Source organism: Protopterus annectens, chromosome 9.part0 (genome assembly GCF_019279795.1).
Source record: "Protopterus annectens isolate FY-2018-M chromosome 9.part0, PAN1.0, whole genome shotgun sequence".
Taxonomy (NCBI): Eukaryota; Metazoa; Chordata; order Ceratodontiformes; family Protopteridae; genus Protopterus; species Protopterus annectens.
In genome coordinates, this window is record NC_056743.1 from 1,816,360,983 (window position 1) to 1,816,380,315 (window position 19,333).

Sequence of the window (19,333 nt, forward strand, 5' to 3'; positions counted from 1 at the left end):
CAAATAGTGACATTACTCAAAACAAAGCCTTAATTTTGTTTTTTTTTATGTGCTTTTCGCCACCGTGTCTGCCATCACACAGCCTTTCCCATTTGTTCTTCCACTGACTATTCATGGGTAAAAAGCTGAATGGAGGCAAATATCACAGAAGACTTCACCCCCCCTAGACTGTGTCCACACATATTTAAGGACCCTAATTCTCCCTAGGATTAAGACCTAGCTGGCAAAACCCACCTTACACAGTGTCACGTTACTTCTGATATGGTGTCTGTTTACCATTTTTCTAGTCTTTAACTACACCTCATGGCAGTGTGAGTGATTAATACTCTCACAGTGCATACCTCACTGACATCCATGCTTGCACACATGCCCTAATACCTACTATACAGCATCTTCTGCTTGGTGGATATTTACTTCTGGTCTGTTGCTGTTGGTTATGTAAATCTGCCTCCACTGAGGGTACAGATGTTATCTCTTCCTCTCAAGATATGTGAGCTGGCATCAGCTCCTCCCTCATGCTCTCACTGCACTGGCTATTCCAAAACCTGAGTTACTGTTCAGATGGGCTCAGTTAGTCACTGAGTCAGGGCTGGACCCACGTGTGCCAGCAAGTTGATTCAGTGTCCTGTGTGTTTAAAGCAGCACCTTTGCATAATGCAAACCTCAGTGTATGCACCATTGCTTCTGTTTCAGTCTGTGCTGATTCAAGTCAGTGACAACAACTATTAGATATACTGCACATGTGCAGAACCAAGTCTTTGGTAACACATTCCCAGTACAATTATTTACTGTTAGAACAAGCAACAATTTTAAAGGCACACAATGGATGTGTTTCATTATTTAAATATGGCAGAGGTCACAGATTCATAGGTTCATAGGTTGGTACTAGGCTATTGGCCTTAGGGCCTATACAAGCCTAGCCATAACAATTTCCTGGACATTTCTTCCCACAATATTTACTTTCTTGGACCCCTTTCTAGCAGGTCAACTGACATGATCCCTTGGGTGAATTTCCTATCTCCCATCCAATCATCAAGGTTACTTTAAAAGAGGGCCAAGGAGGCACTCTGCTTGACATGTATGGGCAGTCTATTCCAGAGTATGGGGAGTCTCTAGGTCAGGAACCTATCCCTCCAGCATGTTTTGTTCATTGTGATGACAAGGTTTAGATCCCTGGAACTTGGCGCTCTGAGGGATTGGGATTTCTTTAAGTGGAGCAGGTCCAACAGCTCAGGGTTTGACGTGGCCTTGTATGTTAAGTAGAGATCACTTATGAGTAGACAATATGCCACAGAGAATAGCTGGAGTTTTTTTAGATGGTCAGCATATGGCATCTGCTTTAGGCCTGTGATTATTTTAGTGAGGTATTTCTGCGGCCTTTCCAGCTGTTGCAGATGTCTTGTGAGGTACATACCAAATGGGGCATTATACTCTATAATGGGTCTAATGAGGAATGAGTACAGTGGGACAATGACCTCCTTTTTTCTGGATGAAAAGCCCTTAGTGATGAGGTGTGCCACATAGAAGGATTTCCTGACTGTTGTGGTGACGTGGTTATCGAAGGTGAGACCACTGTCCACCTGTGTCCCTAAGTCTCTCATCACACTTTCAGTGTTTAGTGTATTGCCACCTATGTGGTAATTCATGGGTACATGGTTTTTCCCAAAGGGGATAACTATACATTTCTTGGCATTAAGCTTGAGCCCATGGCTCTGGCACCAAACATCTGTTTCTGTAAGGCCATTTTGTAGAATATCCACATCATTTGGGGATTCAGTAATGGCTCCCAGTTTGCAGTCATCTGCAAACTTTGTTAGCCAGAGTCCCTTAGTGTTGGCCTGTACTTCAGAGAAGTAGATGCCAAACAAGAGCGGTCCCAGTACTGAACCCTGAGGTACTCCACTTGTCACTTGTCTAGAGCTGGATTTGGAGTCAGCTACTATTACAGCGTGGGTTCTGTCAGTAAGCCAGTTGGCAACCCATCAAGTGACATAGGGATTAATGCCCAGCTTAGTAAGTTTATCTATGATTCCAGAGTGGGGGATGGTGTTGAAGGCCTTGGTGAGGTCCAGATAGGCTGTGTGGACCACCTTACCCTTGTCCACAGCTCTGGAGACTGAATCGAAGAAGTCAATCAGGTTCAGGAGACAAGATCGGCCCTTCACGAACCCAAACTGGGTGGGGTCCAGTGTTTGAAGGTTGCCAATGTCTTTGTTTATAAGTTCCATGATAATGCGTTCCATGCCCTTGCAGATCAGGCTCGTCAGACTGATGGGACGGTAGTTCCTGGGATCCAAGGTGGATCATCCCTTGTGGAGTGGAATAACTGTAGCTGTGCACCACTCAGTGGGCACAAAGCCTGAGGTGAGGCTATGATAAAACATGACACTTAGGTGAGGTGCCAGTTCATTTTGTAGCTCATGTAGTACACAGCCTGGGATGTCATCTGGTCCCATGGATGCTGTATTCTTAGCTTTGGAAAGTGCGGTTTCTACCCTTATGGCCATGATTACCAGAATTTGGCAATCTTTTGGTATTGAGAATGGCCCTTTAGGGGTTAGGGGGATGAAGTTGGCACTAAAGCGATCTGCCAGGCAATATCCTTGGGATCAGTATATTTAATGCCATTCTGTTGTAGTTCAGAGCAGATCTGAGCATTGCCATTTAGATTCTTGACATAACTATAGAATGCCTTGTGGTTGTCTTTGGAATCTTTGGCAATTTTATTTTCGTAACTAGCTTTTGAGGATTTTATGAGGGATTTCAGCTTCTTACCGAGGCTGGTAAGGGAGTTTTTTGCATCCTGGGATTTTCCTCTTTTCTGCAAATAGTTTGTTTATGACAGGGGCCCACCAGATTATCTTCTTTTTTTTGAAGGAGAGTATCTTGGTTCTATTTGGGGTGGCACGATTCATGCATGAGTGGATGAGCTCGTACAGTGCCTTAGTGTAGGATTCAGCAGTTGAACTTTCAGTTCCCGTCGGCATGGGTGCCATAAAGTTTGTCACTTCTGACTTGAGTAGCATGAAGCTGGCTTTGGAGAAGTTTTTTCAGATGTTTCCTTACTGGGGGGTGGGGGTGGGATGTGTATATCAAGGGTGATTTGCTTATGGTCAGACCTGACCAACGAGGGGGTAACTACTAGTGTGAAGTATCTATCTCCCATATTGGTAATGACCAGGTCTAGGATGTTGGAGCCCCTGGTGGGATAATGGATTCATTGATCCAGAGCATTGGAATTTATGAATTCCAAGAACCGTCGGGAAAAGGTGTTGGTACCCGAGTAGTTTTCCCAGTTAACGGCAGGGTAGTTGAAATCACCCAGTATTAGGGTGTTTGGTTGTATCTTAATATTTTCCAGTATGCTTAGAAAGGTGTAGTGAGAATCTTGGGGCATGGTGGGGGATCTGTAGCAAGCTACAATTTGGATTGCAGTCTTACCTAGTGTTAGTTGCACCTGGGGAATTTTAGATGCATTGTGTTGGGCAACTAGCCTGGAGGTGTGAATATCCATGGTGAATATGGACACTCCTCCACCTTTAGTGCTTTGGTCTTGGTTTGGTGGCCGAAAAGTGTGGTAAGAGTTGTAGCCTGGTACTGCAGGGGTGCTCCCTGGAGCCTTGAACCAGGTCTCAGTTGCTGCACAGATATTGATGTTGTCCATTTTTAGGAGGGCCTCGAAAGAGTGCATTTTGAGGTTTAGACTTCTAGCATTATCTTCAGATTTTGCATGCTTGTATCTGTTATGGTGGTGGTTTTGTCCTTTAAACCTTGCCTAAAAAAGGCACTATAGGGGTGGCAAGAGCTTTAGCCAGTAATCTGAATCCCAGGGGTGACAGGTGCAGACCATCTCTGGCAAAGCATCGTGGTTTGTCGATCATGTCTTCTCAGGCAGACAGATACTGGATCCCCTTTGAATGACACCAGAAGCTTAGCCAATTGTTGAAGTTAATCATTTTGTCCTTATACTGTGGTATCATTCTGGGCGAAGGCAGGATACTAGTCAGGGCTGGGGTCATACCTGCCTGGGCCACATGATCCAAGAGCTCTTCCATGTCTCTTTTCATGTAGTCCAGGCAGGTACATCTCAAGTCATTCTCTCCAACATGGAGAATGACAGAGTCGTATTTGTACTTGTTGTGGAGTGACTTGAGTGCATGCGTTATGTGGCGGATCCTGGCAGGTGGGTATGGTCTGAAGTTAAAATTCAGACCACCGGTTGAGGAATGTTTTATTACATAAGACTGACAAAAATAGGGATCATTAATTCACGGCTATTTAATAGCTGCACTAATCTGTGTTTCATTTCTACTGCTGCTGTCAGACTCATTGGTGAGAGATATGGGGTTTTACCACATGACTTGTTTGTTACATATTTCATTATGGGATATAATGCAAATTAATCCATGCTTTTCATAAGCCATTGAGTACAGTCAAATGGTCTAGTTAACATGCTTACCACATTTCTGTAAGTTAATAAGCAGAGATCATGTGGGGATATGTGAAGATATATTTCTAAAATTCATCTGAATTATTTTAGAAAAAGATTCCAGAGAAGGCTGACACTAAACAGCTAGGTTGGAACAAGTTGCTTCAACAGCAAATTAGTTTAACACATCTGTGATATACTATAGTACAGACATGGAAGCACAGCAACATTTTCAAGTCATACTCCTACACCATCTGTATTAGTATCTATGACAAGGCCTGTTCATATTATAGCATAATGCACAATCTGTCATGTGCTGATACGTAAATTAAATCTTAAGAACGTAGGTATGTAAGAGATGATGTCCCTATTTAAACCTCCTGGTATTCAGACAAGTTTGAGAGATAATGTAAAAATATTATCTGTAGGTTTCCATAACCAAGTGTGCATGTTTGCAGTTTCCTGTTGCTATAGAGGCAAACGTGTTTTTCCAGCAGCACTTGAAAATGTTGAGAACATAACAAAACCAACCGTTCAAAAACATGTATACAAAAAACATGTCCTTCTGTACCAGTAGAACACTATTTCACATTTCATTATCTTGTCCTAAACTCTTGAAATACTGCCTTATGCATTTATTTTTTAGAAAAGACCAATTATTGTTTTCTAAATGAATAATCTAACTCTCTTTTTTTCTAGGGGCCTCCAGGTATGATAGGTGGTGCAGGGCAGCCTGGCACTGTTGGTGAAAAGGTAGGATGCCTGCTTCTTCAGAGCAGTTCATAACAAATTTTACATCATCTATACTTATATGATTGATACTTATGTCATCTATTCGCAGAAATAACAATGGACTTGGAACTTCATATGATGTGGACATAATGCCAAGAACATTTTTTCAGAAACTATTCTTAGAAAATATTGATCATTTATATTTATTCACATTCTCATGTTATTTCTTAAAAAAAATCTAATATGGCAGCCCGACAGGTATTTGAATGTTGCACCAAGTCGCAGTGAAGGTAAACTAAGTTTATGGGTAGAATCTGAGTCCAGTAGTACCCTTTGTGTAGATTTGTTGTATAATGAGTCTCCATCAGGACCTGTACCAGTTTACCTTGTCTCCTCACATCGGATGCCTTAATATAAGTAACCAACAGTGTGAGAACTGGGTTGGGTACCCCACTTGTGACCTAGAGGGTAACAGGACAAACATAAAAAAGTTCCAAGGGTAAACTCAGAAGATATCAGCTGAGCTCTTAAATCTGGGAGAATGCCTAATCTCCTCCCAGGAAATGCCACAAAGTGACACACAGCTCATTTGCAAAATTATGTTGGTTAGACTTTACTACACAACAAGCAGTGCCATTTGTTGTCATTTGTATGTTGGCATTGGTGGTGTTACCCATCATCAAACTATAACCACAAAAAAGATAAGGGATATTGAAAGACATTTTTGGGGTACGTATGCATAGTTTATTTATTTTTTGACAAGATTAAAGGTTGGGAATGTGAGAAAAGGACAGAGATGAAAAAGGGGAAGCAAAGAGAGGGTAGAACAGAAGGTAAGCAAATAAGGAACGACCAAGAAGAAGTGGGTAGGAGTGTACCTCTCAACTTTGTAGGTCAAGGTTTCTGGACATAGTCCATGCTGAGTGTGGGACAAAGGCCCAAAATCAGGGACTGATTCCACATATTTTGCTCCTGTATATGTGCTTATTGGCTATAATAAGAGTTTGGCATTTTCATGCATTTTGTGAAAGATATGAAGTGTGAAAATCACATTTGCCATTATTTGCAGACTTCAATCCTCAACTGATTTGCCAGAAAACAACAACAACATTTATGAGGAACAAACCCAAAAAAATGAGCCAGTCACATATGCATTCCTCAAGTATGTGGAAAGATCAGAGGTATGTCTGGAAGGCATTTTTTATTGTAAGATAGGTGTCCTTTTTTATAAGAGAAAGAAAAGTTGGGGAAGGATGTCAGAGTGGGAAGAGCTTAGGTAGCAGGAGAAGACAATCATGACTGACAGGATGCAGGATAACGCAGCAAGAGTGGGGGAACACAATGATGAAGGGGGCATCAGAAAAATAGAGTGAAGAAGATGCTGAGGGGAGGTTGTAAAATCAACAGGGATAGGCATGGACACAAAATAAACTGGAACAACAAGATAAGGGATAAGATTGAATGTTTGCATGGTTAGTCTCTGCCAGCTTAGACATATTAGGAAATTACCTGTCACCCTGGGCACTGTCAACACTGGGTCCTAGCTCAGATGGTGGAGCCAGCGCTGGGCAGGGACACAACTCCAAAAGTTGTTAGGGCATGATCTCCTTGTGGTCAGTGCAGGCATCCAGCCTCCTATATACTATTTCCCTTACAAGCTTTTCCAGTTCTTGACGGGTGACAAAGTTGTCACCTCCACTTGCTCTGCTACTGGCAGTACCACTGTTCCATCCTCCATTGAATGGCTACCGGGTGTAGATGGTGCAGGTAGGGCAGGAGATCTGGAGGCAAGTGTGGCAGTCTGGGTCCTAGATGTGCTGGGTGCCTCTGCTGGTGCTGGTGGTGGTGGTATTGCTGCTGGTAATACCACCTGTAAGGGAATGACAGGACCTGCAGCTGGGATCAGTGCGTGTTGCTGTGCTGATGTGTATAATAGTAACAGAAATGGAGAGAAACAAAAAATAAATAACATTAAGATGAAAGATAGTAAAAAAGAGAGTGAGGAGCAGAAATACAAACACAAATGAAAACTGCATTCTTAACTAACTGTATTGTTAATGATACAGTTTGAGCAGAATCCAGTTTAAATACAAGTTCATCAATAGGAATTTCATCAACATGTTCAACTGCATATAATATATTGGGGATGGGGGCTACTAAACCAAAAGTTGTCTTCACACTTGGTCTAGCACATAGAATATTAAGGGTAGGAAGTATTCTGGAATACAACAAATTTGTGCTAGTGGTCTGAGAAACAACTAGATTTTTTGACAATACTGTACAGATGGCAGATCACATCATAATATTTTTATCCCTGGTGATATAGAATGGACAAATACCTCTACTGGGGTATTGTGAAATGTCCAGCAAACTCCTATGTATGGATCTTAGATATATGGACACTACTGACAGATATGGCAGCATTGTTCTTCAATTATACATAATTATTTTTAATGCCTACGAATATTATGTGTATGATTGCTTGAATACTCACCCCAGTGTGCTCTGAGGAGCTCCAGTCTGTTCCTGTACATCTGTATATTCTTTTCAATGTATTTTTGTGTTAAAGACATAAAAAAATCATAAATTAAAATGTGTGGATGGTGAGGTTCTTTGGATAGGTAAAATAAGTCATACTTACAGTACTGAGGTGATGATTGCACCCTAACTTCTTCCTTTCATTGGAGAAGGCGGTGTTAATTGTAACACTTCATGGCACGGTAGCAGTGATAGCAGTGTGTGGGATACCAGTAGCATGGGTGACAGCTTTGGCCAAACTATTCCAGGTATGACTCATATTGTGCCCCAGAATAACAGTCTTGTAAGAGCCTACAGTTGTACTTCTTATAGAGGATTCCAGAAACATATTAGATTCCTCCTCACCTGACATTAGTAATTTCCTCTCTCCTTCCTCATTACTCTCCTTGTTCATCCATGATGTCCCACATTGAAGAATTACAGTGTAAAATGGCATACAATTTGTGCCAAATACAAGCCTCATGTGTCCCTTCCTCTGCAAAACAATGGGTATGGGCAGGTATCTCATCAGCATAAAAGACAGGAAAACTGGGAACTAGAGATATTGTGTTATCAGGCTTCCAATGGCACTTGAAGGTGTGAAACATTGCAGCCCTCCATTCTGTTCAGAACGTTGCTCTACAGCACCACCCTCTTCTGATGGCTAAGTATGGCATGGCAGTCTCTCACTCCTCACCCGTAAAGTGCACTGCACATTCATGCCACTGGCTGCAGGGACCCAGGCATGCACATGGCATGGTGTAGGAATCTGCACAAATTTATCAGGTGCGTTCATTGTGCAAATTGAGCAATTCAGAAAAGGTAATGAACCCTAATTAGCATAATCAGCCTCACCTGTCATGGAGATTTTGCACGATCGAAGCATGATGAGAAAAACCTTATTTCTCATCACACTATAGAAGAAAACTTTACTATCTTGGGTTTGAATCCTGTGATCTGATGGTACTGAAACTTCATTTGTGAGTGAGATATCTGCATATATAAGACAAATGCAACTTTTTACACATTTGCTTATTTATCCAAGGGTAACTTTTCGTTTGTTCCTTAACGTAGGGGCTGGAAAGGGTATTGCCAGCACTTTTAGATGTGTTGGCAAAAACATACAGTGACTAAGTCCATACTTAGCAATAACCCCTGCCCCCCCCCCCACGCACACACACACACACACACACACACACACACACACACACACACACACACACACACACACACACACACACACACACACACACACACACACACACACACACTCTGGTTCTGACAGTTCCTGAAAAGGCACTTTTTCTTTTTATTCACCTCAATACTCACACTTCTGTTCGAAAGAGATGCACTCCTGTATTCCTTTCTCCATCCATGCAAATAACAATAACTTAATTAATTCACAGGCTTAATTTACACTAGGTCTAGCACCAATGTCCCTTATGGACAGATGTAGCTTATAAATTCCTGGCACTTATGGACAGATGTAGCTTATAAATTCCTGGCACTCACTATCCTATTTGGATACAGGACATCATTATTTTTTGGAGAAACTTGCCTAGGCTTAGAAAGACCCTTTGGGTTGTTAGCCTAGTAACAATCTATGAATCTGTGAAACTGTGCTCTTGCTTTTGTACATTGTTACTCATGTTGCCTGTGTTTTAATGTACAGTGTGGCCGCCCTGCTGTAACTGCTTCCTAAGGGTAATATTGTATAACAATGCACGCGACAGACTCATGAACGCTTGCACTGTCTACTCTGTTCTGAGAGAATAGACAACACATGTATAACATCAACCTTCTTCCTCCTAATTTTAGTTTTCTTACTGATTTTTTTGCAACCTTAAATATCAAGGAGATTTATAGAAATTACCATAAAGTGCAGACTACATGTATACTTAGTATAATCTTTCTGAGTGACTAAACAGCACAAAAAGTGTGGTAGAGATGCTGTTGAATACAGGTCGTGTACACATAGTTTACACTTAGTGTGAAGTTAGTGTAGGCATTCATGAATCTGGCCAAAGTTAATATTTTACCCAAGTGGCAGGGTCATACTGCAGGGTACTGACAGATGAATCTAGTCAGCAAAAGCGTGCCTTTAGCTGAACAAATACCTTCCATATAATGTTTCTGGTTTGTAACAGTGACCAGTTGTAGCCCTGTTCAGTTTGACTGTTCTAATGGGTGCCATGAACTAGGGTTCCAGGGCATAACCAGCTTTACCAACAAAATGTCCCTGTGAGAAGTCACATCTGGCAAACAATGGAACAGGCCATCAGTGCGCCATATGTGAAAGTCATGATAACTGGCTGGAATGTCATATCTTGTTCATAATACAATATGTATTACAAACCACCTGGCAGTTGATGGAGAGAAATCCTTTGCAGATCGCGTACCTCCTTTCCAGTTCTCCAGTTAGAACCTTTATTTCAATGTTGGTACAGTCTATCTATGGTCCCCAGTACCTCAGGGAAATGAGCTATATTATAAAATCCCTGCATGGTGTTGGCTCTCTCCTCTGTGGTAAATGGAAGCTGAAATACTTTTCTATACAATAAGTATCTCATCAAGGAAATGATGTTGCATTCCTGAGACAGATGCCTGAGATACTTACACTTTGTCCTCAGTAGGTTGCAGGAAGGGCCACACATACCTGGGCCTGGTACTTCATGACTGCCACAGGGCTGCAGATGAATCCAACATATATCCAGCATGTATTTCATGATGTCCCTGTCAAAATGATAATGGTCATCAATGCCAGTGTTGTGTATGGGATGAATTGTTAAGTGTAGTTGGATAACCCTGTACCTCCAAGAGCGATGATGCATACTTTCGACCAAAGCAGCTGCAATGAGAACCTCCTGCAGATATACATTTACTATGGCTGCAGCCACCCCTACCATTACTGTGTGATTTAATTAGCATTCGTTCACGTTGAAACATCCAGCAGATGCAGTTCAGAGGTGCGGTATTTAAACATTTCTGAATCAATCATTTACATATAACATGGCCAACAATGTTACTTTGGCTGACCATATGATGTTGCTTTTCTGACTTATACACACCTTGCATGTCATTGCTTGTCATCCTAATTTGCTTAGTGCAATATGGTAAAGTTTTTTGAATCACAACCTTGGTTATTCAGGATGCAGAATGGATTTTTTTAGCAGTATTTGCTGCATTATCCCAATTATCTACACGGAACCCTCTTAGAAAATGTAAACAGATTAAATAATTCGACTGTTCCAGAGATACAAGATTAGAAACATCATGATTATGAAACTAGTAGATTATTCTGGGAAAGATACATTATTGTTTTTCACTTAGATACTGTCTTATCTCTTTGTCATCATTGTGTTATATGAGGGGAAAATAGAAAATGCAGTATGGCAAATTACAAGATAGTAAATCTTAATAGTTGTTTCTGTAAATACTTTGAATCATGCTTAGTTGATGTTCTGAAGTAAAGTCTAGCCAGAGTTAGAGTATGCAAATATACTTGTGACTTTAAATACAACCGAGATAAATGTTTACAATCCTGTATTGTATACATGGATTTCAGTAAGACTTAGTATAGAGTGGTTCATGATAATTTGCATGAAAATAGCTATTTTTATTTTTCAATTTTTATTTTATTTACATAAGCCCTTACATTTGTTATTGGATTATTGAGTGACTAAGTTACAATAGATGATAAGTTCATATCCAAATATGTGACAAGGTGTCCAGCATAGATCAATCATAGGTTGTCAGTTATCAATATTGTACAAAATGGGTGTAGCTGTTTCCAAAGGTATCAAAATAGTAAAACAGGCTGATAATACTAAGTTTGTATATGCAACGTTCAAGACTCAGGTGATAATGTACATTTCAAGGATGTTCTATTTAAATACATCAATTGGTCAAACATTTGTGACATTTCCACCAAACTGGAAAAAAAAATTAGTATTGTCAGTTTCAGCAAAGTTAGATGTCCAGCATCCTGTTTTAGCAATGTACTAGTATTCAGTTAAATATATAATGACTTGAATTTATTATTGGTAGTAAACTTTAGATGACAAATTTATTATATGTGCAGATGTGCTACAATATCTTTGTAATGTATTTTAAGATAATTGAGGTCTGCAGAGCTAACAATCTGATTGCTTGTTTTCAACAGTATTGTGAGAAATAAACTGGAGTATGTAAACTTTTTATCAGGTCTGTACAGAAATGTATAAAGAGGTTGAAATATGTCCATTGAGACTTCCATTTGTGAGACGCTTCACCTATACTGAAGTAATGCTATCCATGAAACATTTTAAAAACATAGAGCATGGTGCTCTGATCCTGATATGCAAACTATGTAATACTGCCAAGCTGTATCAGAATGAAATTAGAAATTAAAGAGGCTATGACAATTTCTAGCTTTAAGTACCATCCTAACAAGTGTATGATTTGGAATAAATTTCTGTGACCCTTTCTGAGGTATAGATGGCTGCCTGATAAGTGAGCCGTTCAATGTTTAGCATTGCAACAAGTAAATGAGTATGTATACTGCTGTGCGGTGTACAACCCCCTTGGAAATGGAGTAGTGGGCAGAGAAGAGGGGCAGGAAAGCTAGAATACTAATTTTAAAGTGTACAGGGCAGGCTGGGCAAACATCATAGATATTAATACTCACGCACTTTGTTTAAATGTTGGATACCAGGCATAGCAAGTGCCCAGGGTGAATGCATAAAATGCTGTAAGGCAACATGATAATAGAAAAGGGAGAGTTAGGGAAAGAGGACATGAGAGGGGGAAGAGTGAAAGAAGGGATGAAATGGGGTTGGATGTGTTCTGCCTTTGTACCATTTATCTGCTGAGTACTATGCAAGGAGCAGTACACATATTTAGATATCATATCAGAGAGAAAGGCACAACAGTGGTCGAAACAATGCAAAGTACAACAACTAAATGATATTGTTTTACAAAGAAAATCTCACAAACGGAAATGCAGTAGAAACTCAATATTTATAGTTTGGAATATAGCAAGCAATAACCCTAGCAAGAGATCCCAGGAATGTGCAGCCACAGTGAGGTACACAACTGAAGTCTCAGAAAGTGAAATGTGCCATTAAAAAGGAGACCGCTCTTGTAGTCATGCAGAACATATTCCAGACATATGTGAGACATTGCTCCTGAATGAAAGGGAAGAAGAACCTAGGGCTGATGCTTAGCAGGAGTTTATTATTATATATATTTTATTTTATACACTTGTTAACCAGGTAAGCCCTCTATACACACATATCCTTTTTCAGTGGCTTACCCAGGATCACTATAAGGTAAAATCACTTACACAGATTTGAACAAGAGGCAAATAGAGGTGGAACAAATCGAACCCAATATACCTGACTACAAGAAGCAGCATTTTAACAGCTCAGAGACTTAATCCTCTGTACTAACTGCCAGACTGTTAATTTAATTTAATGTTTATTAACTATGTAAGACTTAATAGAAATAACTGTTATTTCAAAAGTGCAATATGTGAACCCTGCATGGGTAGGATGACTTATTCAGAGTAACATAGTATAGAAGTGAAGACTGTGGGAATCAAACCTACATTGTCAGGAGGAAGATAGCTGAAAACTATGTAGTGGAGTCAAGAAATACAAGTTTCATGCTCTGTATATTAGGACAAAGAATAACTGTTACTGCCAGAATAAACTCAAGTTATACATAGAATTAAACAAAACTATTAACCTGAATTGTCTTTGTAGAGAAAAGATAATTTGCTTGTTTTGTGTTTAAACAGCTATACTTTACAAAATGGGTATAAGCATATTTAATGGTGTGTGCTGTATTCATTTATTAGTAAATTAGATAGACTAGGTATTAACTAGTAACCACTGTGTATACTCTATGCTGATGGCATCTACAGTACCCTTGAGGTGACAGTAAATAAGGTTCTCCCCTCTGCATCTCTCCCACATAAATATTCTAAGTTATGATTATCAAAAAGGAAATCCAAAGCACTTAGAGGTAACATGCACAGCACAGCAAAATTATCTTAGGCTAGCAAAAGTGTTACATCTACCACTATTTTGCCATTGTTACACTATTACCTCTACTTTTGGCCAGTCAAATTCAGGAAAACTATTAAAAAAGTACAATTTTATCCTACAGATTGTATCAACATGGATGACTGCAGTTAGGGGTACAGAGAATAAACAAGAGGGGGCTGGAATTTACTGGAGAAAACTATTAAAGGAACTAAGATATTTGGAAGAAATACTTAGAGAGGTAAAGGTAATAGATTGAAAAGAGACCAAGACTTCACTTTGACTGTAAGCTAGAAATTGCCTTCTCTATCAAGGACTCATATCAAAGTATAAGCAAAGAAAAAGAAATGGGGGATCCTAAATAAAAAAAAAACAGCACTGGTAGTGATTTTAATAGAATCTGGAACAGAAGCTACTGTTAAAAAAGGATAATTAGTAGGACATATAAAATATTGCATGACAACTATAGGAATCAGTTAAAGGAGTTTAGAAAGGATTGAGACGAGAGATTGGATAAGCAAATCAAAAAGAAACAATTGGGGTATATATGTATGGCTCCCAAATATGCAACAAAGTCTAGACTTAGGATCTTTGCTTGGAAGTGTTTATATAGGTATTTTACACCCTAATCAAACTCCAAATAAATTTTCCTTAGGGAGATTGCAAATGTTGGAGGTGTGATGAGGAAGAAAGTGATAATTGTGAGCATAGTTTTGGGAGTGTAATGAGTTGGCAAACTTTGAAGAGCAAATTGGGGTAGTTAAGAAAATGTAATTTTTTTAGTTGTGATACAAACTCAGTATTGTCTAGACATAGTAAGGCCTTGCTGAGTTTAATTCTGGTGGCTGCCAAAAAGAATTACTAGAAATTGGAATTCATAGTCTAAACCAATGTACTAGAAGTAGTGAATATAATAACATAGATAAAATAACTGGAATGGGATCTTTAGAAAAGGATAGGAGCAAATTACAAAAAAAAAAAACAAAACAAGAAAAAAAACAAATGGGAATTGTAGAACAATACACAGAGATAATATTTTGGAGGAGGAATGAGGTTTAATGAAATGCAGGGACTGAATGAGGTATGTTATATCTGACAGACAGTGACTGTACTGATTATAAGTGATGCATGATATTTATAACTGAAAATGTGTCACTATGGTTTGTTTTCATTTATATAAATGTATGATTGCCTATGTCATAAGTAATAATTTAATAACAATGTTCCTTCATTAAAAAAAAACGATATCCTACAGAATGCAACCTGTTCACACTCTATTGCTTTCACCTCTATACCTTGCTGTCACACAGCAAAAAACATTTGGCAGATATGAGAGTGGAAAACCAGGTCATTAGAAGGAAGAGGTTTGCTGGAAATTAGTCAGGGCCTATTTCACAGATTAGTTATGCCATGTGCTGTTTTTCTTCTTTCAAATTCTCCATTTTGCTGTTTTTACAGGGTGAAGATGGAGAATCAGGGAACCCTGGAAATTCTGGAGAGCCAGGCATTGCAGTAAGTATTTTAGGTTTGTATATATGTGTGTGAGATACACACACACACACACACACACACACACACACACACACACACACACACACACACACACACACACACACACGCATGTATATAAGCAGGTAGGTCTAGATATGGTCAGATGCACAGCTGTATGTATACACAGATGTGCAATGTGATGGAGGTCAAATTAATGTTATTTTTGTAATGGACATGTAGCAGTTGTAGATAGGGCTTTAAAAGGGTTTGATTTATGCATAAGTGGTTAAGGTGGGTAGTAGCTTTATTGTTTGTTTTTGTTTAGTTATTGCATTACTGGCTTATATTCAGTTTTTACTAATGGTGGTAATATTTTATTTAGAGTTTGCAATAAATGCTTATATAAGACTGTGTAATTAGCTATTGAAGGGTTATGATCCAGAGCTGAGTTAAATTTCTTTGGATTGTGTTTTTTTGGCATTTAGATTTGTAGGCGATCATGGTGCAGTGGGGTTAGGAGTATTATGAACTATGTAAAATACAATACAGCTATCGAGGCTATGTTGGCAAATAAGGAAGAATATAGGAATGTACCTAAGTTTGAGGTTTTACATAGTTTTGGTGTCATTTATAACAGTTTATATGATATTTTGATGAATGGTGAAATTACCAAAGAGGTATTTGAATTTTTGTATGTGAAGGATGCCAAAGTGGGTGTTGTATTCAGGATCCCCAAATTACATAAGAGTATATCAAATCCCCCATTCAGACCTATTATTTCTGCCTCAGGGAGCTGTACTGATTCTGTTCCCATGCTTTTGGATTTTATTTTTAAGCCTTTTGTACGGAGGTTGCCTTCTTATATTGCTGATTCCTGGGACTTTTTAGATAACTTAAGATCTTTTTCTATTGTTCCCTCTATTGTATCTGAAGAATTTATTATGTTCACTGTTGACATTGTTTCCTTATTTACCTGCATTCCACAGAACTTTGGTGTTGATTTCATCAGGTGGTGTTTGGATAAATATTCTAATTTTAGTAATAGTACAATTAATACTTATATGGTACGCCTTGATTTGCTTTTGGAAAATAATTATTTTATGTTCAATGACAGTTTTTATAAGCAATTGAAGGGAGTTGCTATGGGGGCCATTGTGGGTCCCACATAAGCTAACCTAGTGTTGGGATGGTGGGATTTAGAGATTTTGCCACTTATTCCTTTGTTTGAAAACATAGTTTTTTTTATAAAAGATTTGCAGATGATTTGTTTTTTTATTGCTAGAACAAAAACATTGATCTTAATTATTTTGTGAGTTCTTTATCACGTAGTACTTCTTTTTTAAAATGTGTTTGTGGTGAACAAGGCTTTAAGGTATCTTTTTTGGATGTTAACATTGAATGGATTGCTGATACCAACACCTTCGCTAGTAGTATACATCCTAAAAATGCTCTTCGTAACAGTTATTTTCATTATAAAAGTAGCCATGCTAAGTTTATGAAGAGGAGCCTTCAGCGCAGGCAATTTATTAGGGCTTCCCGTATGACTGCAGTAGGCAGTTTGTTCTTTGTAGAAGTAGAATTCACCAAAAGTTTGTTTTTGGATAGAGGTTATCCGATAGATATGGTTGATCTAGCAGCTCAGGAAATTATTAATAGAAGACCTATTGATTTCCCTCTGATTTTGACTAAAGGTTTTATTAAGAAGAGTGACTTTGATTCAGGTGACAGGACTGAGGGGGGTTAATGGATGGCATCCCAGGTTTTGTCTTGATATGAACATGGAAAATTATGACATACATCATATTACTGAAGAGAATTGAAAGGTCATTGTAGGTAATGATGATTTAATGAAGGTGTTGGGTGATCATCCATTCTTTGTTTACAGGAAAAAACAGAGTATTAAACAAATGTTGGAAATGGGTGGTGCAAAGGTGTTTTCCCACAGAACTAGCTCTGGTAACCATGGTATGTACAAATGCCTGGGTTGCAGAGCTTGTAGGTTCATATCTGAGGGTCCTTTTGTTTCACTTACACATTTAGATTGGACCTTGCCAGTTGGATTGTGGTGTGACACGGATTGTGTACATTGATTTACGTTCTACCTGTCCAGCTTTTTATGTTGGCATGAGCACACGAAGTTTGAGGAAAAGAATTCTGGAGCATTTGTATGCTATCAAAAGTAAAAATTTAAACAGCACTCTATATAAGCATACTTTGCATTGTGAGAACTGGAAAAAGTTCATTTTTTCTCTCATCGAGGTAGTGAAAAAGGACCCCAGGGGTGGTAAGTATAAGATTTTTGTTGAACAGAAGGAAGCTGAATGGCTTGCCTCCTATTTTTCACCAGGTCTTAACGATGCTGTTAATATCAAGTGTTTTTTTAAAAAATAGGAAGGTGACTATGTTACATACTTAGGGTTGTGTTATTATATGCATCCCTATGTGAGCTTTCCTACTGGTTTCTCTACGGTTAAATTTTCCCTCCCTTTTCTTAGTTTTAATTGATGGTTCAATCTGATTGGATTTTATAGTTGTTTTTAGGTATTTAACTGTGGAATAGTTCATGTATTTTTAATGTTTCTGAAGAAGTCTTGTGATGTATAGTGACTAATAAACTGATACTGCACTGAAAACCTGAATTTGTGGTCCTCTTGTGCTGTGGTGAAGTTTTTTGGGGGGTTGGGAATATGTCTTTTCCCTGTTGTTACAGAATTTCAGTGATGGTATATATAGTTAACAAGGGGGAGTAGGAATACAACCATTAAATGCCACTGTGACAGAAGTTGACTCTTGTAAAAAAATATGTTTCTGATTTTGGGTAGTTTATGCTGTTGCAATAAATTAATGTCTATTGCCAGTATTTGAGGTTGTGCAGTTTGATGTTTTATGTATTAAGCATTCTGTGTAGTTGTTGCTTTCTTTCAGTGATCTGATAGCCACTCTACTTATTCCACTAATTCCGACACCACTACACAAACGCACACACACACACACACACACACACACACACACACATATATATATATATATATATATATATATATATATATATACATATATCCAATCAAAACATTGCATAATCCCATCCACCCCCCACCCTCAATAACGTAATTAACTTCATACAGCCCAAAACTAATCACTGCATACATACAAACACAAAACACCTATAACACACATTAAACTTCATCACAAACCTAATATTCCACACTTCTAAACAAAACATAATGATACTTTATCACATGTCTATTCTCCTGTTCCTAACAATAGTCACACAGCTCACAACCTATCATAATGATCTTAACATGGCACGGCAACACCAAAGTTGCACAACTCCCTACCCATCTCATCAAAAAGAGACATCTATAATAATTGCTGCAAACAAACATCTTTAACACCAAAAATACCCCCTCATTCACATTTATCATTTTACCCCATCAAACACACTCACCTACCTCCCTGAAATATGATAAAACAATACACAGATACATACAAATGATAGTTTGCATACCATCACAACTAATTCTCGGTGGAGCTATACATCACATCCCAGGCCCGCAAACATAGCCAAACCACCACAACACCACACCCGATACCAAGCACCCAACTTCACTAAACCTCTCCCAAGAAAATTCACTGATCTACTAATATTAAACATAAACCTTAGAGGTATTCCCAACAAGACAAATGAAGTCTGTGCTACCCTCTCACACTACTCACCTGACATAGACGTGATAACAGAAACATGGCTTAAATTAGAAATTAATAGCAATGAAATAACACCCCCCTCCCACTATAATGTACACAGACAAGCAGAAAAGGCAAAAGAGGAGGAGGCTTAGCCATATTATTTAAAAATAACCTAACCCACGAAACAATGGACTTAAGCACACCAGATTTTAAAAATGCAGAAACATTATTAACTAAGTTACTACTTAACTCCAAAAAACATATAAATGTAGTTGGTGGCTGTATCCCACCATGAAGTAATTTTCCTGTTCTAGAGCACATCCTGCAATGGGCATCCAAACACCTCCCTCAGGAAAAGATTATACTAGGAGACTTTAACATTGATTGGTATACCTGTAACTCAGATACCTCCACAAACCATATTAATCTCTATGGCTTCTCCCTATTAATC

At 38.7% G+C, this 19,333-nt stretch overlaps 1 protein-coding gene across 1 annotated transcript in view; it reads left to right on the forward strand.

Moving 5' to 3' along the window:
• The window catches only part of COL5A3 (collagen type V alpha 3 chain), a 1,727,233-nt gene that overhangs the window by 1,196,018 nt on the left and 511,882 nt on the right, over positions 1-19,333 (forward strand). The window contains exons 48-49 of the mRNA XM_044084684.1: positions 5,129-5,182; positions 15,163-15,216. Of these exons, the coding sequence (XP_043940619.1) occupies positions 5,129-5,182; positions 15,163-15,216 (108 nt within the window). The remainder of the gene's footprint in view (positions 1-5,128; positions 5,183-15,162; positions 15,217-19,333) is intronic.